At 42.7% G+C, this 24,613-nt stretch overlaps 1 protein-coding gene across 1 annotated transcript in view; it reads right to left on the reverse strand.

The window, feature by feature from the left end:
- LOC134536966 (E3 ubiquitin-protein ligase HECW2-like) overlaps window positions 1-24,613 on the reverse strand; it is a 165,185-nt gene that overhangs the window by 69,312 nt on the left and 71,260 nt on the right. Inside the window, 8 exon segments of the mRNA XM_063377080.1 lie at window positions 694-891; window positions 893-981; window positions 5,689-5,841; window positions 6,547-6,732; window positions 9,868-10,036; window positions 12,324-12,471; window positions 13,005-14,345; window positions 18,134-18,247. Of these exon segments, the coding sequence (XP_063233150.1) occupies window positions 694-891; window positions 893-981; window positions 5,689-5,841; window positions 6,547-6,732; window positions 9,868-10,036; window positions 12,324-12,471; window positions 13,005-14,345; window positions 18,134-18,247 (2,398 nt within the window).

Raw genomic sequence — 24,613 nt, forward strand, 5'->3', positions numbered from 1 at the left:
TTTTTTTATTAATATTTTAATATGAAATTCGTTTGAGTGATGAATAAGAAATTAATTAAAGATTTGGTGCTGGGGGGGGGGGGGGGGTGTTGAACCCCTAAACCCCCCCACCCCCCTGGCTACGCCCCTGGCTCCAACAGACCTGGCGTGACGTTGTCGACCAATGATGTTGCACTGCTGATCCTACCACCACCACCACCACCACCACCACCACCGACGATGGATGACGCAAGCGTGACGGACGTCTCCGGGAATTAAGTCGAGGTCGCCCGCACCTTTGAATATATATATACACTGTATAGAAGTCGCGAGTGGATAGGATTTACTCTACGTTTTTCAGGAGCGTATGAAGAGCAGCTTGGGAACTTCACCGCTGCAGTGCGCTGCCGTATAACGCCCTGTATCGTCTTAGGTTGTTATGTACACGTCAGAGCGCAGCACTGTCGCCCGCTGTCATTCCCCCGCACCCCCCACCATAACATTCACTGCAGCTCAAGGTCGTTCAACGGGAGGGGGGGAAGAGGTGTTTGAAGAGTTCGACACTTGTCCACTAGGGACCACCACGAGTTGATGCCCTAGAGACGGTGGCGATTGCTGCGGTGAATTAACCAACTACCTCAAAACCGTATTAGAAATTTTAACCTGGGCTGGCGACTTCTGTATGGTATGTGAGTATTGAAAGCCCGCACTCACCTCAGCAGGATGGTGAGGTCCAGGTCGTCGCTGAGGCGGTCCAGCGCCAGCGTGCCGTCCACGCGCACGGCGTTGATCTTGTCGCGCAGGCTCTGCGCGGTGCCCACGGCTGGGTGCCGCTCCTTCAGGATGTCCACGATGTTGGGCTGCCGCAGGAACGCCACCACCTTCTCGTTGTAGGCGGTGGGGATCTCCGGGGCGGGGGGGGCCGCGCGGCGCGGGGGGCACAGCCGCGTGGCTCACCGCGCAGGCGCAGCCGAGCGGCGGGCGCGGAGGCGGCACCGGGGCCTGCCGCACGGACCAGCCACCACGTCACTCGCAACTCCACGAGAAGCATAGTTCAGTGCTTCGATACCGCGGTCATCAGGGAGGAGTGAAGTGGAACAGCCCAGGGAAACAGGAGCATTACTTCGTGCACAGACACGGAAAATGGTGATTTGTCTGCGAACCTAGCCACAGACTAGAGACAAGAGTTGTAGATGGTAGATGATAGATGATGTTCACATGGTCCCAAGTAAAGGGTTTCTATTTGTAAAAGTTCAGTGCTTCGATACAGTGGTTATCAGAGAGGAGTGAAGTGGAACGGACAAGGGAAACAGGAGCATTACTTCGTGCACAGACACGAAGATGGTGATTTGTCTGCGAACCTAGCCACAGACTAGAGACAGAGTTGTAGAAGACAGATGATTTTTACACGGTCCCACGTTCAAAGTTTCTATTTGTAATTGCCAATCGGCTGACATTACTTCCCTCAACAAATCAAGAGATTAAAACTTGTAATGTTTTCACAAAAAAAAAATATTTTTTATTTGCAACTTAATTGAGCATTCTTTTTCATTTTTTTTTAAACTGAGATATAAATACAACAAATTCTTTATTTCACTGTACTGCCAACTCTCACTGACAAACATTAAAAAAAATATATATATTATAATCAAAGGATTGATTATGGTTCCAGGATGAAAAAACCAAAATGTTTGAATTTTGCCCACCAAGCCTTAAGTAAAAATTTTGAGGAAGAGCAACCTTGTCCGTTAATAACTGAACAACTACAGATACTGCACATTTAAATTTGTACATAGGAATCCCAAATACACATTTGCAGCTATCACATCTCAGTATGGTACAGACATTTGAGAGAGCTTATTGAAGCTTCCACATTCTCCAATTAACCCATTTTGAACACCAGCTTGGAATACAAAACTTGATTAGTTTAAAACAACATAAATTAGCTGATATTGAATTCGACAACAGTCGTGCACATCTAGCAAAGCTTAAAGCATATAAACAAGAAAACTGGGGTCCCTGTTTACCGTGTAATGGTGTTGAATGGATCATTTGTCTATGTTAGTCCTCTCTTGCTTGTACTTCTAAGAGGTTCCATCATAGATGGGAGGTTGCAACATGTTGACGGAAGCATAACAGTTCCGGTTGCTTTACAGTACATAGGGCTCAGCAGGCTCAGGTAACATGACAACAGAAATGTAATATTGTCCATAATTGTGTTATCTTACTAAACATTGTAATGTTTCTGCAACATTAAAGAAATGATTGAAATATGTGTGCTGTATGATAAACTTAAATAAACTTGGTAGCTTATGTAACATATTTAAGCTTTATTTCTGAAAAGATTCAACAACAACATCATCATCATCATCATCATCACCACCACCACCATCATCATCATCATCATCGACTGCTTCCAGCCTGCAGTTGTGTCAGCAAAAATGCCTCCATCTTCCACTGTCACTCCACCATCCCTCATCCTTCACTCTGTTCCATTCTTCTTCTCTCTCCTGCACTTCTTTAACTATCTGCTCTTCACACCTTCTCCTTGGTTTTCCTTGGGGCCTTCCTTCCTGTGTACTTCAACTCCATCATTTTCCTGGGCAGCCTCTTTTTTCCCATTCTCTTCACATGACCATACCATCTCACCCTTGCTTTTTCAATGATCTCATATAAGTCCTGTACTCCTGTGCTTGCTTTCACCATCTCATTCCTTATCCTCTCTTGCATCGTAACTACCAAAATACTCTTCACATTTTAAAGACAACACTTTCTTCCATACAAAATCTCTCACAAACCTGTAGAATGCATTTTCTTATTGTACTATCCTTACTCTTTCCTCTTGGATGTGGCCCCTTCCCTCCAATAATACTTGAAGATATACCCGTTTCAACTCAATACCACCTAATTCAATGCATCTCCTTACTATATTTTTGGTCATCGTCAATACAATCACTTCACTCTTTCTAGTGCCGAGTCTCTTACCACATTTCCTCACTTTCTCACTTCATGCTATTAGTTGCTCTTGCACCTCACCTTCCTTTTTCCTCCATATCATTAAATCAGAAGCAACTAGCATGGTCTTCATTTTTCCTGCTTCAATCTTATCTTCTACTCTTTATAATCCTCTTCAACACTATGATAAATAGCAGTGGGGGCAATACACTACCCTGCTACAATGCACGACACTGGCTTATTTGAACCACTTCGTTATCTCTCTACCAGTTCTCGCACAGCTACTGTTTCCCTTATACATACTCCTCACTCTTCTTTAATCCCAGCTTCTTCCATAGCAAACTGTCTTCTCACACTGCCACATGCCTTCTCCATAGCCAGGAATATCATTGTGTATTGTAAAAACTAAAGTTAGTAGTTAATGTTAGTTGCTGTAAACCTTTCTGTGTATCTACCAATGGTTCTCTATTCCTAAACATCGTGCTCTTGAATGTTTCCTTTTCTCAACAAGTAAAACAGCCCACACACCTGCATTCATATATTTATTAAGACAAGACTACGTACTTAAGAAATTTATTAACCTTTCATGTAAGTTATTGCAAAGATACAAAAGAGCACATATTACTTGTTTACTCCTGAGAATATGCATGCAAGTTATTGCAAAGGTACGAAACAGCACACATTACTTGGTTACTTCTGAGAATATTTCTAGCATGAAACCACTAAATCCCACTCAAAATCCATAACATACTTCTAAGTTAACCCCGTTTTTAAAATTTTTATATTCACAATAAAAACTATGTAACATGTAAAAATGTCTAGCAGGCATTAAAAACAAGCAAAGTTATGCAGTACCTTTTCTGAAAGACATTACCACATGTATAAGAACTAAGTATTTTCAAATATTTTTAAGCTTTATAACCACAAATCAAATAATGTTATTCATACTCAAAAATTCAATATTGCAAAAGATGCACTAGGCAGATAAACTGCATTGCATTTTTTGTCAGAAGCTACTATCACACTACCATAACATTTAAATAAGTGAGTAGAGTTACATCGCAAAGCAATACACTAAAGAACAGTTTAAAAAAAAAGAGTTTTTCTTAGAAGACTAATACACTGCCACCATGACCGCCAAAGTAGACAACATACACAAGTACAGACATAATTAATAATTTTACTAAACACTAAAATCCCCACCACACACAGTACTCTGAAATTAAACCCACACACATATATATAGTATTAAACTAAAATTTATGCAGAAAAGTATGTAAATAGCTTGCACACCACACACCACAAAGGCAAGTACATATGTTTGATTGCCAACTGCTACAATACAAGATCCAGGGCTTGCACACTTCATGTTTACTCTGAGAAAAGACAGAAGATGGAATTTCAATGGAGGAGACAATGCAACGAAATGGCATGATGTGTTGACGAAAGTACAGAAACAGCTACAATATTTACTGAATATGGTTACATTAACTCATGCAGGGTTGTCCCATACCATGAAACCATGAGAAAACAAAAAAAATAAATGGCTTGATGTTTCGGGAGACTGCTGCACTTAATATCAACATTGCTGCAACATCATCATCATCAACTGCTTCCAGGCAGGTTGTTAATTTAAACAGTGCCGCTCGACTGAATTTGTCGCTCATCGTGAGCTCTTGAAGTGTGGGGCCGCATGGCATGGTACAGACTTACCATGGCCCGTTTGGGTAAAGCTAAAATGAAAACTGCAATAGTGTTATTTCAGGCATAATATTATTTCAAGGAAGCATGTTCAAGTAAAGGCTTGTGCCCACGCGTCTGTGGCAAGATAACTGAATTGTCTGCAGAGATTTCGGCTCAGAGAAAAATACTACATGTCCATAAATTTGAGTCTCCACACTATTAATACTTAAAATTTTAACATTAAAAAAAAAAAAATTGGTTGTCTGTAAAGTCAGTTTATGAATCATAGTTTAACGTGACGTCATAACAAAACATTGATGAAATGATTGCATACTTTTATGAATAAAATTGAATCATTTTTATTAAATTATCACTATTTTGTATGGATACAAAAACGAAGTGAAATGAAATCTACAATTTAATTGATAAATTTACTTTTATTTGCACTCATTAATTCAAATATGTTTATTACTTAACCGAGGAAATTTTTTTAACTATAACTTTTATACATGTTTGCTATTTAACTTCTTCCAATCTGTGTTATTCTGTTAAGGATAGGACGATGATAGGAAAAGTAGGAAACAAATGCGAGTGTTTCTAGTTTAATGTGCCTCAAAAAAGTCAAATTGATGGTTGTTCCAATCGAGTGGAAGAGAGATAGATGCGGCGCAAGCGTACAATGAGCGTAACGGGACAATGTGTGTAACGGGACAACGAGTCATCCTTTTTCGTGTGTGCAGCCAGCGTTCATCGATTTATTAGACGTTTACACGTCAAAAATTATAATGGGGCTATTGCTTTGTATCAAGTTCTCTTAATTATCAAGAAACTGGTACATAAAAGAGTATACATGTTAATTTTTGTGATACGAATGGGAAACTGCTGTTGCATTGATGCTGTCTCCACACAACAGTCCAAGACTACACCACGGAGCGGGCAGTAGTTCTTGAGTGCGCTGACGCGCTGGCGACGACATGCCAGTGACTTCTTCCGTAACGTAAGCACGTTAACGTTGCCACGACTACAGGAGGCAGGAGGGGGAAGGTAGTGTCACACGGCGCTGCTACTCACCCGCGAGTGGCCCAGCTCCTCCTCGCCCGCACTGCGGCTCCGTCTCCTCGTGCCGGGCAACATGAGCTTGTGGGGGTTCAGGTAGGGACATTCGGTGGGCACGCGTGGGTCAATGAAAGTGGTGGTCTTGGACGTATGGTCAATGAAGAATTGCTGGAAAACAGCGACAGAGAAGAGCCCCCCCCGCCACCGTGAGCCGACACACACGCACACAAACACAGCTAGCTACACAAGCACATTAGTTACAACAAGCTCACACAAACAGAATTCCAATCAAGAGTGCAGTTAAGTACAGACGAAGAGAGCAGATGCAACAAGAGCTGACTACACAAACCTTCTGCATGATTATCAAACAAACTACTATCAAAGGGTTAGTTAATGTATTACGTTGCTGTCTGCTTAGTTAGTAAAAAATTCTAGCAATAAGTAAAAAAACTACATACGTACCTAAAATTTCAAATGTGATATAACTACATACATTGCTTTCAGATAGAGCGGTAATTAAACAGTACAACTAATAACCAAGTTACTTATCCGTTCAAAAATATGTTTGTGAGAAAACACAAACTAACACTATGTATATTAATCATATGTCTATAGACTGCATATGCTTAGTTAAATTTTACTCAGTAATGATGCATTGATTAAACTCATTATAAGCACAGGAATGTCTTAAGAAATTGTAGAGAAAAGTAAATTCTAAACCAAATGTGTCACAGTAACATGATAAATTATATGAAATGTTTATTTAAATGAAACCAAATGTGGTTTCATTCAAACTTCAGTGTTTTCGGTACATTAATCTTTTACTGTCCAGGTGTAATTACTAAGCCAGGAAAGGGTGCAGTCTCAGCCTACCTTGCCGTTCCTGTCGAACTTGGTCTCCCAGCCGCGCGGAAGGTCTCGCAAGGCGTCCACAAACATGTTGACGAGCGCCACCAGGTCCCGGTTGTGCTGGTAGCGCTCAAAGGCGTGTGGGTCACGCCGTATCTTCGACAGCATGTGCTTCAGCGAGGTGTGGCGATTGTACAGCACCAGCGCTTCCTGAAACGAGACACAGCACTTGTTTACAAACCACACGCTTCCACCTACTCAGAACACACTCGACGACACTAACAAGCAAGTTTAAAAAACAAGTCTCCTTTACTGAAATACCAAGCAAGCCATAGCTGGAGTCAGCATCAACCACCATCCTGCAAGACAACAGTAGCTACACGTGCAACATCTTGCAAACAGGGTTGTCAAAAAAAAAACCCAGGTATTTTAAAAAAAAACTGGATTTTTTTTGTTTAGACCAGTTTTTTTTTAATACATTAGTTACTTTGGTTCTCAACATGTTCAGATGAAAGCCATACAACATCAAAGAACTCAAGTCCAGCAAATCTGCACATCTGACTGGAACTTATCCACAGATAGGGTATTTCTGTAAATATCCTATGTCATGGCTTTTCTGCAAAGTAAAAATAAAATTACGAAAATACAATTTTTCTAACACTAGAGACGTTCCTGAACTTACACTGAAAACAGCATTAATAAATTCCTTCTAGTTTCTGAGAAATCCCATTTTTTTAGCTCACATTTCAATGTCTGTGCAATGCCACTGCCCACCATTAGTTGTCTACCCATGTCGGTTTGTGTGTTTATTTTGGAGAACTTTAGTCAACGGCATTGTTTTATCGTACATATAGTTAATATGATGGTGCATTGCAGTTGTAGGGAAATTTTAATATTTATATTTTCTGTTTTTGGTTGTTTGTCCAAGTATCATTGAATAAAGAAAGTTTTTTTTTTTTTGACATTTAATTGGAAATAGCGTTTTGAATCGCATAGTAACAAACAATTCATATTTACGTAAGTGATGTAAAAATTACATTAAAATATTATAATCAGCCCCATAAAGTAGGGCGTGGGATTGGATGGCACTACTCTGGCTGTAGGCAAAATCTCATGTCAATGTGCCTATTCCAGCCCACGGAATATCTAATTGTAATAAAATAATGATATTGGTGTAGTGTCAAATATTGTGAATATATGTAGTGTGAAATTCAATAGTACATGAAGAACACACACAATCCCATATACTTTAAATTACGATTGAATTATTCAAATTATAACAATAAAGAAAATGAATAGGGAAGTTGTTGAATGTTACTAGTTTTAATTGACAACAGTCCACAATGTTTGAAAGTATTTTTAATGTAGCTAGCCTTACATAATCGACCATTATCAATATTGGAAGCTGTTCAGAACAAACATACAACTGACACGGGTAAACAATTAATGGCGACGGCAGCGGCAATGCACAGATATTGAAATGTGAGCAAAAAAATGAGATTTCTCAGAAACTAGTAGCAATTTATTAACACTGTTTTCACGGTAAATACAGGAACGTCTCTAGTGTTGTAAAATGGTATTTTCGTAATTTTATTTTTACTTTCCGGAAAAGCCGGTACTTACCGGTATTTCCCCACAGGAAAAGGGTTGGTTCTCCATAGAATGGATGTTTCCCACAGAAAGGGGCTTCACAGTACAGTCAGAGACTTCTCAAAAAATATAATTTTTTTTAAATAATAAATTTGTTATTTCCTTTTTTGACTAAATTTTATTAATTAATATAATTTTAGAGTAGTATTTAGCTGGGTATAATTTACAACTTATTCAGATAATTTAAATGATATGATCTTGATTAGTATATAATTATTTGTTCCTGTAACACAAAAAAATTAATGAACAAAGTTTTGTTGTTATTAGAGTGGAATTAGACCTTTCATTAAAATTTATTATGATATTCTTTTTAAAAATACATTAAAAAATATATTTTGGTTTATACAGTGGTTTAAACCATTGTGGTTTAAATCAGCCAACCCTGCTTTAAAAATTATATAGCGACTCATTCACAGCTGGGATAATGATGGTTCTGTGGTTAGATCACTTTTCCTCCCACCAAGGCAGACTCCCTGACTCTTGTGAGTTTCCTCTGGGTTTTCCCCTGATTAAAAAGCTAAGATATGACACTGGGAACTTCCGAACAGTTCAACAACTGATACAGACAGACATTATGCCCCAACCCAAAGTTAATTTCTCGTATTCCATTTATCATAAAAATCCAAACAGATTTGCTAGGCAAACAAACAGCTACTCAGGTTATACCTAAATGTAAACAGGTTCTCAGATGTCACTGCCACAAATAGAATGCGTTTATTTTTTTCCGCTGCACATCAATTTATTTATTTTTTGATGTATTTTCTTCAGGTTCTATATTCATGTTAAAAAATGGATTTCCCCCTGATTCCTACAAATTAACCAAATTTTTACTACGAGAAAAAAATTAATCAGCAACAATTTCCAGTGTTGATTTTATATTTGTGTCTCTCTTCTATATGCACAAGCCTGTGAGTAAATATGCTCCTGTGAATGTTTACTTTACAAAAATTAATTTCTTTCAGCTTTTTTTTTGTTATAAAGAAGCAACAACTGTTCACCACTGGACGTTACCGAGCGAAAGAGCGAAATGGCAATGGTACGACACCGGACTTACATTCAGGAAGATCTGAGCTTTAAAGTCCAGACCAGTCGACTTCATTTTGGTTTACCACTGGTTTCTGAATCACTCCAGGCAATTGCATGTATGATTCTCTAGATTTCTCGAAAAACCTTGTTTCAGGTTTCCTTGCCATCAGCCATGGTCCAGCAGCCAATAAGAGACGAGTCTTGAGCACACACAGGACTGTGGAGTCTATCCTGTAGATAGCTGAACCCATCAAGTTGTATCAGTCAACCAACACCAATTTTTCCACCCATCTCCATTGGACGTTAGGAAAGGGGTAGTAAAAGATGCTGGTTTTAAAGTTATTTAAAGTGTGTCATCTAAAATTAAAATAAAAAAGCAATTATTAAAATATTTTAAAGAAATAAAAGAACAAGGCTTTTATTTTTAAACCTGCAAATTTTTAGTGGCATGTAATCGGTGGGAGAAAGAAACTAGTTAACAGTGTATAACTCCAAATTTTTCTGACAAACATTACCTTGTTATAACCCTTTAATGTAATATTATTTTCAATTAAAATTGAGATGGTTGGAAAAGTTATCCATACAGAGTGGTGCTCCTCTCACCAAACCTCTGGTGGGCAGTGACGTCACTGGGGGGACACCAGGGACGAGCGAGGGGGCCATACCCACCTGGTTGGTGTGCAGGATGGAGAAGAAGTCAGGCCGGCAGATGAACTTGACGGCCGGCATGTGGTGCACGGCGCCTTGCTGCTGCGGCTCCGAGCCGCCGGCAGAGTCCGGCGCGGCGTCGTCCGCCTCCAGCCGCCGTGACGTGATGGTGCGCCTGATGCTCTGGTACCTGCACACACCACGCCGACACTCGCCAACACTCGCCGACACCAGACACACACCCACCATTCCACAGCTTGACAAGTTACAGGAGTGCTGCAAGGGAATTTATTATTGGAAATATTATAAGTAGAGACCGGAAAAATTTGCGAATTCATTTCGCAATAGACTAAAATACAAATTGTTATACCTCAGTGCTGCCTCTGCTATTGGCTCACAACTCACCTGGATGACTCTGGGCCAATGAGAAACACCCAACCAAAGCTTTATCGAATCACATGCTGCTACTTTGGGACGTCTCCGCAAGACAGCAGCAAATGAGTGGGTGACATTTGACAGAGTGTACGTAGGACTATGGAGTTCATCCTACAGGTCATTGGACCCGCGAATTTTTCCGGTCCCTAATTATAAGGTAGTCTGCGGCGGGAGACAGTGCGTCTGCCTCGACTGCCCGTGGCCTTGCGCCGCTTGAGGCGTGCGCGACGTTCAACACACCAGCCATCGTGCAGGAATCAATTTCCACTACATCTACTTTGTTACGACTTATCTCGAATAAATTGAGTGTGACGGGTGATATGTACTCATTTTAGAGCTAAAATCAAACTAACACTATTATTAAATTTACTTTTAAATCCAACTTCATTAAATATATTCTTATTCAAATCCATATATTCAAATAATAAGCGAGAGAGGTCATTCACTACCTACCGTACAATGAAGACTAGCAGTTGGACGTGTGCAGAGAGAGTTACGTTTTAAAGAGAGCGAGAACAATGATAGTAGTACCGAAAAGTGCATAAGATTGACATGTACAGTAGAATGATAGTTATTGAGTATAGTGAGTCACAGGTTGAACTGCATTGGTGGTTTCCGGTTCGATGCTAGAGAGCAAGAACATCCAGTGACAGAAGCTGTAAGGGCAGATTCGTGAAAAGGAAATAAATAGCTTGTGTATGGAACAGAACAAGCATGGATTCATCTGAGAAAAACTCATGACTCCCCATATAAAACGAATGAGACGGTCGAGAGATATGAATGCCGGCCACTACGTCCCCCCCCCCCCCCTTTTCCCCAACCCCTCCCTTCAAGAATTTACTCCAGTGGTTTCAGAGATAAGAGTAAATCCCTCTATCCCAAAAAGACTCATTAAAATTGGCGATGTTACATATTAAACAATCTTTCTTAGAATGATTTTTAAGCATGAAACACCAATACAGAATCTTAAAAGCATATAAGGGACTAGCATTACACCTTTATCACCATTTCGCAAGCATAAAATGTTATGGGCACCAAATCACAATCACACAGTTGCCCTACGCACAACAAGAAGACTGTGCACCAGTTCAGAAGTCTTGAGCTTAGAGGCAACACTGCTCCATAAGCACCACCGAGCATCACACGTATTATTCCGCCTCACTAACACAAATACACCCCTAACTAAGAGTGTCTCTTAAACAGCAAGGGGTCAGTTACACAAAAAAAAAACCTCTCCTAAACACCTGATTTATTGTCATTTAGTTTGAACAGCAACTGAGCTTTATATTAGTAAGATAACAACTTTCTCCTACAGCAATTTTAAAATATTATTTACTTATGTTTCCATAGCATAGTTCCTGTGTAAGTGGTTTCGGGTTTCAATTACAGGTAATGCATAGATGTTTGTACAATTTAAAATGTAAACAATTGGGTAAGTTTTGTTTGTAATCCCATCTTTGCCCTGATAAGCTTAATGGGGTGAATAAAAATAATGAGTTAGATTTGAAGCACATAATTGAAGGCAATCATGTTTGTTCAGTTAGATAATCCAAGCAACTCACAAAAGTGAAGAACAATGTCAGCATCTGGTAAATACAATTTAAAAAAAAAAAAAAAAACTCTGTGGACCACTAGTTTGGTTTCTTTGATGGAATGTTACGTTGCACTGTTATGTCCCGAGGTTTAAAGCTACGGGACCTCTAAGATTTTAGTGGTAACTGAACCACTAAGATAATGACTCAAGCTCATTAATTCGACTCATGCCGGGATGCTGGGGTCGAAAATCATGATTCTCACCAAATCAGCATGACAAATTATTGATAACAGCCTCTGAGGATACTTGGTCCAAAATGGTCAAAAAAATTTAATTCAAAACAATTACCGATGTAAGCCCAAATTACTTACTTACTTACTTACTTACTTACTCACTACGGTAAATTATTTAAGTCTTGGAGTCAACGTAAAATCCCCTCATTGGTCTACACTCACAGATACTACGCTCGTGAGACTTGCGAGGAGCAAAAGGTGGGCCTTGCAGTTACCTGCGATCCAACTGCTGTCTCTGCAACTCGTTGCTGATTGGCCGCGCGCGGGTGCCGGAGCTGGAGGTGGGGCGCTGCCACGTCGTCATCCTGTTCACGTGGTCGATGTAGAATATGCGGCCGTGGCTGTCGATCCTCGCCTCCCAGTCTGCACAAGTATCGCCAACTGCTTCACCCTCAGGTAAATAATAAACCACCTTCAGCATGGCCACTCCAAACTACGACAAGAGTTTTACCCTCGCTAATAGCCAACACATTTTTTAACATAAACATTCAAGTGGTGACATTATTGATTTTTTTTTTAATTTTCATATTTTATTCCTACTGAGGGTTTTCGAATACATGGTTGTGATTCTCAACTACATACTGTTATATCATTAGATGTATGGTTTGGCACTCAAAACAACTGATTTGTAACTATTGTGCCAATAATTGGTGAATAATATATTTCACTACTTTACTTGCTAAGTTGAAAGAGATTCCAGAATCTAGCAACTGGTTACAGTGCCCTTAACCTCAGCAAGGTCCAACGAAGAGGTATTCAGTATAATATTAAACTCAACACATTCTTCAATAATTGCTTAACTTTCTCCGACCAAACCAGGTATTAGTAACGGCCACTATCAGTATCGACACCAAACTATCCAGAAATGAAGGCTGTTGGTAAAAGGAGCCACTCACAGGGGGGCAGGCTCTCCTCGTCGGCGGGCAGCTCCAGGCGCTGGCTGCGCGCGGTGCGCTCGGGGATGGAGGGCAGGCGGGTGGACGCCAGGTGCCCGAGCGCAGGGACGCGCGCCTGGGACGCCGCGGGCTCCACGGGCCGCGCGTGGTGGGTCGGCGTGGGCGGGCACTGGCGCAGCAGCGGGAAGGGCGGGTGGCTCGCCTGCCGGGACAGGGGCTTGTGGCTCCTGGACGGCGACAGCTCCTGGGGCTCCGCCAGCGAGTCTGTGCTCGAGCTGTGGTTGCTGCGCACCATGGTGCTGGCGCCCGACGAGCTGGTGCTGCAGTCCGTGGCGGCGGAGTGGGGAGAGGCGGGCGAGGCTAGCGGCGGGGACGGCGGCGCGGGGACGGACAGCAGCGAGGCCTCCGCGGGCTCCTGGGGCGAGGGGCAGGGGCAGGGCTCCACGGCCGTGAGCACGACGGAGGGCTGCAGGTCCGGCGGGCTCACGCTCTGCTGGAAGGCCAGCAGCACCGCCCCCACGGCGCCCTCCTCCTCGCGGGTCATGAACACCGAGTCCTCGTCGTCGTCCAGCAGGTTCTCGGCGGAGGAGCTGTCCATGAGGCTGCCGTCCTGCTCGGGGGTGGCGAGCGGCGCGCCCGCCGGGGGGGTGGCAGCTCCCACAGACAGTTGCGCGGGGCGCGCTGGGCGGTCCTCGTCCTGGCTGGAAGCCCCCGCCGCGTCGTCCCTCAGCTCGTCCGTGTCGACGATCTCGAAGGCGAAGGCGTCCTCGGGGTTGACGGGCCTGCGCGGCCGGGGCGGCAGCGAGGGCGTGGCGGGCTTGTGGCGGCGGCACACCTCGGGCGGGTCCCCGGGGAAGAGCGCGCGGGTGCGCTCCAAGGGCCGGTGCTGCGCGGGCGCACGCGGCGGGAAGGCGCGCGGCGGCAGCGGCGGCGGCGGCGGGTCGTCGCGCAGCGGGTACAGCGTCTCGTACACCGAGGCCCCGGTCCAGATGGGGTAGTACCGCGGCTCCAGCGAGCCCCGCGCGCACTCGTGCGAGTTCCACGTCTGCAGGTCGGCCGACGCCGCGCCGTCGGAGTTGTCCGACTCGTCGGCGGCGCGCCGGTGGCCGTTCGCGAGCGACTTCTTCCTGAGCGCGCGGTGGCGGCGCGCGTCGGCGGCGGCCTCGGGCTCCGAGTCGCTCTCCGAGCTGGGCGCGAGCAGGCGCAGCACGTCCGCCTGCAGCTCGCGCCGCCGGCCGCGGCCGCCCATGTCGCGCAACTGCGCCGCCGCCGGCTCCGACTGCGCCAGGCACGCCAGCGTCACGCCGCTGTAGTAGCGGAAACACAGCAGCTTGCCGCAGTCTGCAACACACGGCCCTCTTACGAGACCTCGCCCACCGTACACCTCTCCTCGACACTCCAGTAACCACGAGACGTCTCCCCGACATTTCAGTAACCACGATACACCAACATGTTCACTTTATGGACAACTACGGTACATATTCTTATGTAATTTATCACGGAATACAACGAAACGTCAAAGAATACAAAATACTAAAATTTCTTATACTCTTATTTAAGGTAAAATTAACATCTCGTAATAAAACGTTCCAATAAGTAGGCATTTATTTAAGACCACTGCAAAATAACAACACTGCAATTTTTAAAAATGCGAAATGTGCAAGGACAATACAGGTGTTAAATTTGTTTTTGTGATCAGCCACCAATGTTACGTTTGGCCGAGGTCATTAAAATCAAATCCGACTTGCCGAAATCGCTGTAAAATATATTTGCCACCAGTCAGGCCGTTTCGGTTAATATCAATTTCATGTTCTAATATCGCCAAAAACTCTAGGCTCAAACTAACCTGAATTTTTAAACACATTTTTAACGAGGGATATTTCTGGCGGCAACAAATTATTCGAGCATAATTCTAGTTTGTTTTTTTCCCCACACGACGGCGGAAACTCGCGCATATTATCAGATTTTTCCGAAATTGAAAGATGGTGGTCACCCTGTAGTAGACAAAAAGGAATACCATTTGATTTCAGTTGCATCTAAAGTTTATATCAAACACAATGTTTGTGCAATAAATTCGCAATAACACACGAGGTGTTGTTACAACTAGTTGAATTGTTACAAAAAACCATAATTTCAAAAGTGGCACGGACCTTCAAGCCGTTGAAGAACAACCCTGGAGTTGGGGTCTCGGGCGAAGGAGAGATCATAAAGGACACGAGAGTGCGTGAAAGTCCTCACGACACGCGGCAGGATACGTTAAACAGGACTTAATGTCCCGCTACCCCCTCCCCCGACATTCCAAGCACGCTTCCCCCACCTCCCCCGCCACTACACTCACACATCCAACGATAACCCCGGCTGTTCTACTAGTAGCTTCCTGTTTCAGGACGAGGGCAACCGCATCCTTCCCCCACACATCTGCCTCTGGGACCAGTGGCGTGGGCTACATGGAGGGTGGTAAGGACCAGGGGACACGTCACACATGAGTAGAAAATGTTTTTTTCTTCTTCTTTCATCAGCTGCAGCAGCATGAGCTACAAGCAGCGTCTAGTGCTTAGTGCCTTGTTGAAGGTTTTGCAGCGTGTCTATATTGGCATGTAGTCCATTGTAAAGTTACATTTGGTGTTGCGTTTGTCAGAGGACGCAATTTTATTTTTTTAGATATGAAGATAGTTTTCATAATTAAAAACGTCTTTCACAATTGAAAACACAATGAAATACGTCCGCACGTAGCGAAATATGTAGACAAATGAAATATGAAAGTCGAAGGACAACTCCAACAAAATATAATAATAATAATAATAATAATAATAATAATAGCAGGCAGATGTTCTTTTATTCCCAAAAGGTCACTTGGGTATTTTCTACCTGCGCATTATTCTCGGTAATGACACTCTCAATGATTTGAAATTATTTTAAAAATCAATAATTCCAAAGTTTGTGATGGAGTGTCATATCAATAATTAATTAATAACAATATTGCATTATCAATAATTAAAAAGTTTATCATAAAACAAATAACAAGATGATTAAAAATTATGGCAAATCATTAATATTTATATTTATGTATAGTTATTAATACTGAAGAATAGTATTCGTTTCGTAGCGCTGTAAAACCTTAACTAATACATAAATTTTAAAATGTTTATAATAAAAATTGTTCCTTTTAAAACATCTATAAAAATGGTGTGATATCATTTTTTTTTGTAAAATGATTAGAAAAAAGTTATATCGACAAATATAAATTTTTTTCTCAAACGTTTATGGATTATCGCTTAGGTAAAACTTTATTTATGGTTCTACGACTAAAAGTTACTGGACAAAAGTTGTAGATAATTTTAATTGCAACAAAAAATGTTAAATAATTGTTTTTGTGAGACCTATAGTTTGGCAGATAAACCGTAAAAACTATCTGAACTTCTTTTTCCAAGATGGCGGCCGTGGGACAAGGGTTGAAACCCCACAAACTTGGATTTACTTGACAATAACCCCCTCATCATATCTAAAAAAATAAAATAAATTTGCGTCCTCTGGCAAACGCACGCTAAGGCCAAAAAAAAATGTAACATTTCAAATGGACTAGGGTGGGGAAAAAAAGTGGATGCCGCCAGTAATTTGAAAACGTCTTTGTTTAGCTATTAGGAGGCCTGTTCTACGGCGACACCGTAAAGGAGACGGAGCTCACGTAACAGAGTTTCTACAATAGCACGCAGACGTAGATGGACTCGTACGGATTAGCCCGGCGAGCTCTTCCGTTCACGTAGCTCCGTGCGACCAATAGAAGCCAAGTACTGAGCTACGGTGGTAGCCCTAATGTTCTAAATACGTTAAAAACTGTTTCAAGTGCAAGCATATCTAGTGTTCTATGTTGACTTTATGGTTTATTTTTTTTATTATTATAAATGTGAATTCTGCGCAAGCTTTGGTCTTAGAGCATAATATATATTTAGAGCATATATATATATTTCTTTAAATTATTAAATATTATGTAACCTTGGAATGCAAACTCATTGGTTGCTATTCGTTACGTTTCCGCGCCGCTGTGGAAGCAGCAGAGACGCAACAGAGATAATGTTCCCGGAGATTCCGTCTCCCGTTTCCGTGCCTCGGCGTGTGTTTGATGAAAGCTTTGAATATATATACTGTATAGAAGTCGCGAGTGGATAGGATTTACTCTACGTTTTTCAGAAGCGTATGATGAGCAGCTTGGGAACTTCACCGCTGCAGTGCGCTGCCGTAACGTCCTGTATCGTCTTAGTTGTTATTTACACGTTAGAGCGCAGCGCTGTCGCCCGCTGTCATTCCCCGCATCCCCCATCAATCATTCACTGCAGCTCAAGGTCGTTCAACGGGAGGGGGGAAGGGGTGTTTGAAGAGTTCGACACTTGTCCGCTAGGGACCACCACAAGTCGATGCCCTAGAGATGGTTGGCGATTGCGGCGGTGAATTAACCAACTACCTCAAAACCGTATTAGAAATGTTAACCTGGGCTGGCGACTTCTATACAGTATATATATTCAAAGATGAAAGTGACAGCCAGTCACCATGCAGTTGGACGCCACGGGCTCACGCCCCTGAGAACCCTGGCGTGTCGGCTTCACACGCGCCGGCACCTCGCAGCTCAGTTCCCGCTGCTCCCAGGCCCCGGGGGACACTTTAATGAGTCTATTCCTGCGCCGGAAGGCGCTCCGCCCACGGCCGACCAATCAGCGGCCGGAGCGCGTCCGTCCGTCCGCTTCCAACACACACCATTTCATTTTACCGCATGCCTCAAAAGCGAACTAACAAAATATAACAAGCAATCAAATATAACTAACCCACATCTATTTCTTCTGCAGGAATGTAACACACTGCATTAACGACTTGATGTAAGCTTCTGGACATACGCCATTGCTAAGCACATGAATGTCTGTAGAAGAAAACTACAAAAAACAAGAACACAAAAAAAAAAAAACACAAATTAAGCAAAAATTGCTGTTGTCAACAGGATATATACACCACATAATATTCCCTAACATGTATTTTGGGTCAAGATTTTTATGTTTACAGTAAATACAGATAAACGTGTAGACTTTTCCAATAGTTGAACAGCACAAATACAAGATGCACAGACAACAGCGGTGCGGTACCTTGGTGCGCGAGGGCGGGCGGCGACAGGTCCAGCAGCCACATGGCCTCGCCGGCCGCAGTGCCGAAGGCCGCGTCGCTCAGGCACGCCAGCGAGCGGGACGGGTCGTCCTCATCTGCAACACGAGCCGGCGGTCCGCGTCAGCGTGTCAGCGCATCCACCACCACACACCTCTCACCCGTCCCTCCGGCCACCCGGCACTCGGGTGCAGTGTGTGCTCGTTGGACCCCGGCACACAGAGTGCCTGGACCCCGGTACTCAGGCGCACAGAGCGCTTGTTTTACCCGGCACACAGGCGCACAGAGTGCTTGTTTTACCCGGCACACAGGTGCACAGAGTGCCTGGACCTCAGCACACCGGTGCACAGAGTGCCTGGACCCCGGCACACAGGTGCACAGAGCGCTTGTTGGACCCCGGTACTCAGGTGCACAGAGTGCTTGTTGGACCCGGTACTCAGCTGCACAGAGTACCTGGACCCCAGCACACAGGTGCAGTGTGTGTTCGGACGAGTCGTTACCACAACGCCGAACGTACAATAACGCCGAAATGCCAAATTTAACCGCAACGCCCGACAGCTAGAAAAACTGCTGCGTACCCACAACCGCCGAAATACAGCAACGCCGAAAAATGTTGCTGCGGGGGGTGGGGTGGGGGGGGGGGGGGGCACAGGAGCAAAATTGAAAAACAACTGAATGAATTTGTGTGCTAAGCTTACCTAACCTAACCTTTGTGGCAGTCCTTGCAATTACATTTTTTCGGGGTTAATGTATTTCGACGTTGTGGTACACAGCAGTTTTATAGCTGTCGGCGTTGTGTGGTCAATTTAGAATTTCGGCGTTGTGGTTTTCGGCGTTATTGTACGTTCGGCGTTGTGGTATTTCGGCGTTGTGGTGCGTCCCCTGCTCGGACCCGGCACACAAGAGAGCCTGGACCCCAGCACACAGGTGCACAGAGTGCCTGGTGTCTTGTTTACGAAAACCATCTAAAAACACGGGGTCGGGTGAGTAGACCTGCTTCCTAAATTTGTTTCTAAAACTTAAATCTTTATAAGAGCGACAAAAGTTAAAAACGCGTTTCCCCCCACCCCCTTCGAAATAATGTCTTGGAAGCACTTTAAAAAAAAACACGAATTACACTACTTATTTCCTCTTAATTTCTCTGCTTAAATCTCATAGCTGCTCTAAGCGAGCGTCGCGCTTATCATTCCGCCTAACCAAACACAAACACACCCCTGACCAGGCGGGCCCCTTAAGTAAAGCTAGACGAGAAGGACAATTCTTCCACACACCACAAACGAGCCTTGCTAGGTGAGGGAAGCCTTCATTTCACAGACGAGAGAGCCACACCCGAAGTTCCCCGAAGTTCATGCTCGCTTTTTTTTTTGTTCACATGATTTCACAGTATCTTTAATGTAGCTATATCCTAACCAAATCAAACCGTCCACAATTTTTTTAAAGTATTAATAATGTAGCTAACCTCACCTAAGTTACCATTAGTTATCATGAGTTACAATGAACAAAAAAAAAAAAAAACAGAAGATGCACGATCGGTCCTTTGGCTCTCTCGTCCGTGAAGAGAAGGCTGCCCGCGAGGTGATCCGGTTCATTAGAATTACTGCTCCTGTGGATAGGGTTACCAGACTCTGATAACAAAAAAGGAGGGCATTCACCTCGCAAAAGGAGGACATTTCACTAAAAAGGAGGACAATAATTTTTAAAAAAAAAAAAAAGCCATGAATTAATTACAATGGAGTACGATATTTTACAATGTTTTGGCATTCAATACAGTTTCAGTATAAAGAATCAAACAAACTACGCATATACAGCATATTAAAAACACGTGCTTCTGCATGTGCTGCTACCTGTCAAGCTGTCATAGAACTACTTACTAGTGGGGTGACTCTGCGGACAGCGCATTACTCAGAGTGTAACTGCAGGAATTATCTCACTTTATAAAAAAAAGCCGGACATTTTGGAGCATTAAAGAAAATCCGGCCGGACGCAAAAAAAATATCTAAAAAGGAGGACATTGTCCTCCTTTTGCCGGACGTCTGGTAACCCTACATGTGGAGATCTTCGTTCGGGATGTTCAACCACGCCAGTTCTTCGGTAGCAAGCCCGAGGTGAGGAGACGGTTGGTACGAGGAGCGGCGTGGAGGGGGGAGACGCCCGGGAAGTGGCTCATCAGCGATGAGGCGAAGCGCTCCCCTCCTAGCCGTGTATTTCCGTGGCGCGGCCGACGACAACCTCGGCTAACACCGGCCCCCTCCCCCGGCCCACACACACCGCCAGCTAGTTCACAGCCAGGGCGTCGGCAGGCTGTCCTCCTACTGAGGGATTTTTCTGATACCTCTCCTTGTACTCCGTTGCTAATTTTTGACGTGACAACGTCTAATAAATCGATGAACGCCGGCTGCACGCACGAAAAAAGTGTCCCGTTACGCACATTGTCCCGTTACGTTCATTGTACGCTTGCGCCGCATCTCTCTCTCTCTTCCATTCGATTGGAACAACCATCGATTTGACTTTTTCGAGGCACATTAAACTTGAAACATACTCCCATTCGTTTCCTACTTTTCCTATCATCGTCCTATCCTTAACAGAATAACGCTGATTGGAAAAAGTTAAATAGCAAACATGTATAAAAGTTATGATTAAAATAATCTCTTCGTTAAAGTAATAAACATATTTGAATTAATGAGTGCAAATAAAAGTAAATTTATCAATTAAATTGTAGATTTCATTTCACTCCTTTGTATCCATACAAAATAGTGATAATTCAATAAAAATGATTCAATTTTTTATGCATAAAAGTATGCAATCATTTCATCAATGTTTTGTTATGACGTCACGATAAACTATCGTCCGTAAACCGACTTTAAAGACAACCAATTTTTTTTTTCAACGAATATATATAACGGGTGTACAAAGTCGCTCATGTTGATAATACTTGCGCGAACTTTCATGCACATCATACAACACTTGGCGAACATCTGTTGAAAATACTGGTGGCACAACATAAAATAATGCAAGGGAGGTATCGCGTTGGAATTTCTGAAAAAGCCCTTAAAATGATAGTAAATACGATAAAATGAGAAATAAAAAAGGCGCGTGAGAACAGAAAATAAAAGGTGCCACCATTGTTTCAAGAGTTTTTATTTTACAGTTTTTTTTTTTTTAACGTTTAATACTGAACATTTGTTTTCGATAAAGCGAGGTCAGCTCTTGTCAACAAAGTTATATCCTTGATCCTGACAAACACTTTTTTACAAAACAGAATGGTTATTCGGCACAACACAACATATGCCAACAATGAGAAACAAGTCTGGAACCATCAAGAGTGTTTGTAAACGAATAACCAAATATTTAGCATCTGTATCAAACTAATATGTTTAATTATCTTTGAAAGATTTGTGAAATGGGAGTGCATGACTTGATGTAACCTTTTGGACATACGCCATTGCTAAGCATATGTATGTCTGTAGAAGAAAACTATAAAAAAAACCAAAAGACAAAAAACACAAATTAAGCAAAAATTGCTATTGTCAACAGGATATATACACCACATAATATTCCATAACAGGAATATGGCCAACAAACAAAGAAAAACCAAGAAAAATGGACTAAGAGAACGAAAAAAAAAAAAAAAAAAAAAACAACCACAAATGATGAAATGAACCCCCAAAAAATTAGCGCAACAGTTGAAACGAGACAAAAACTCAACAAAACGTAAGGAGTTTTTAAAAAAAGTCATGTGGCAAGATGAGCGTTCTGACTGGGTTCAGCAAGGGTGAACAACGGGAAGCCTACAACTCACGTAGTTTCGGTTCCCTCCAAGAATTTCCGAAGATTTCCGCAGTTTTGCGTTTTGGTATTAACGCCACTTCAGCAGCTAAATCATAAGTTTCCAATGAAAACAAGCATGTTGTGACTGACCTAACATAACCTAAATCTTCGATTTTTTTTTTAATTTCAACTTTTGAGAGAAATCCGAAGTTGCACGAACGTGGTAGGTAACCGAAACTACGTGAGTTGTAGGCTTCCCGTGAAAAGCCAGGCGGGTTTCCGGAGGAGTCGACCTGGCATTATCGCCAGGCGGCGGTTGTTGACAGCTGACAGACGCCGCCGCTTCCTGGCGGACAGGACAGGAAAGGGAAGTGAACACAAGAGGCGGACCGGAAGTGGAGCGGTATGTGCGCACGTGACACATCCGACTGCCCCTCCACACATTCCTCACGGGAAAAATGGGGGCGGATGGATAGGAGAGTAATACAAGGGAGCGGTAAATCTAGTCTTTCTGAATACAAATTTCTATTTTTGACGTGACAACGTCTAATAAATCGATGAACGCCGGCTGCTTGCACGAAAAAGTGTCCCGTTACGCTGTGTCCCGTTACGCTCATTGTACGCTTGCGCCGCATCTATCTCTCTTCCACTCGATTGGAACAACCATCGATTTGACTTTTTCGAGGCAAATTAAACTTTAAACACTCCCATTCGTTTCCTACTTTTCCTATCATCGTCATATCCTTAACAGAATAACACAGATAGGAAAAAGTTAAATAGCAAACATGTATAAAAGTTAAAGTTAAAATAATCTGTTCGTTAAAGTAATTAACATATTTGAATTAATGAGTGCAAATAAAAAGTAAATTTATCAATTAAATTGTAGATTTCATTTCACTCCTTTGTATCCATACAAAATAGTGATAATTCAATGAAAATGATTCAATTTTACTCATGAAAGTATGCAATCATTTCATCAATGTTTTGATACATAATTATATTATTTTTTTTTATTCTTTGAGGCACAAGTCACAATCACCGCGTATTGAAGGCATCCTCCAAATCGTGTAGTGTTCTTTATGTCCAGCGCGGTTGTACTACGCTCGGAGGGGGTGAGGATACAGCAGTCGGCATGCGTAGCCGCACAGGATATTACATCATCACGGCAGACAGGGGGGAGGGGAGGGTGAGGAGGGGGAGGGGAGGTGTCGTCACGGGCCCGCGCCAGCCGGCCTGCCGCCTCCACTGGCGTCCCGACGCCGACGCCGAGTAGCGTCTCCAAGGCTGGGCTTACAAAACCGGGAAGCCTTCTTTTCACAGACGAGAGAGACAAACGCCCGATCGTGCATCTTCGGTTATTTTTTATTTGTTCATTGTAAAACGTTAGGTTTCCTACGTTATAAATACTTTTAAAACATTGTGGACGGTTGATTTGGTTACGATAGCTACATTTAAGATACCGTGAAATCATGTAAACGGTTTCCTAGCCCTGGATAGCTACACATTAAAAAAGTTATTTGCTAAGCAACCATAAAATGATTTTACAGTATTTTTAATGTAGCTATACTTAACTAATATAACCAACCATCCACAATGTTTTTAAGTATTTATAATGTAGATAACCTATCCTAATCGACCGCAAAATTTAATGCCAGACCGGTTTATTCAATGAGATAGAACGGGGGGAAAAAAGCGAGCATGAACTTCGGGGAACTTCGGGTGTGGCTATCTCGTATGTGAAATGAAGGCTTCCCTTACAAACCACGCTACGACGCAAGCAACAATGAAGTCACCGTCCTTTATACAGCACGCAAGTTTCGAAACGTCACCAACCCTACGGCTTAAAAAAAAATGTAAAAACCGTAGAAAACATATATTTTTTTGACAATTCACATTTATCCCGAAAACCAAAGACATTATCAATTTAATTTAAAAAAAAAAAGTAATTTTCTATACCACTGAGCGAAAGTTTTAACAAGTGTAAACATGATGTATATAATAAAAAATTAACATCGTGTGGGCTTCTGATCTAAGCACGTGACTTCTGCACCTTTAAATGCGTTAGGAATATTTCTCTTCAAATATGACGGTTGCCAATACTTGCGTCGCGCTATCTTAACATTTTGCGTTTTTGAGTTTATTGCGTAGTTTATGAACTCGGCCTAGGCGTCGTCCGTCGCGAAAACAATGGAAAATCACTCCACTCGCAGATCTGCCGACGTTTGTGAAAACCCGCTTCTGTCTGAGCTGAGTAATGTTTGTAGGACTACAAATGTTATTTGACAAATTGCGACGATCATTATACGTTACACAAACCCAAATATTTTATCCAGACTGACTACTTAACTACACGACCTGCAGTCGCTAACAACACACCGACAATTTCCCCCCCCCCCCTTCTTCCAGACGGCAAGCCGTGCAAACACGAAACCACTCGCAATATGCTGTCACTCTGAACACGCACAACGGTCTGGTTGAAGCCACCAGAAGAATTTTTTGAGCTCGCATTCCAGAGGAATGTGCGGAATCATCAGAATTACATTAAAAACAGAAGTGAACAAAATGTCTGAAAAAAAAATCACACGAATTCAATTTATGGAATCTGAATCACGCTGAATGTAGTTGAACTCGCAGAAAAGCGATTAAAAATCATTAAGTAACAATAACTACAGCACATTACTTGCATGGATTCTTGC

This window comes from Bacillus rossius, chromosome 11 (genome assembly GCF_032445375.1).
Source record: "Bacillus rossius redtenbacheri isolate Brsri chromosome 11, Brsri_v3, whole genome shotgun sequence".
In the NCBI taxonomy this organism is placed as follows: domain Eukaryota; kingdom Metazoa; phylum Arthropoda; class Insecta; order Phasmatodea; family Bacillidae; genus Bacillus; species Bacillus rossius.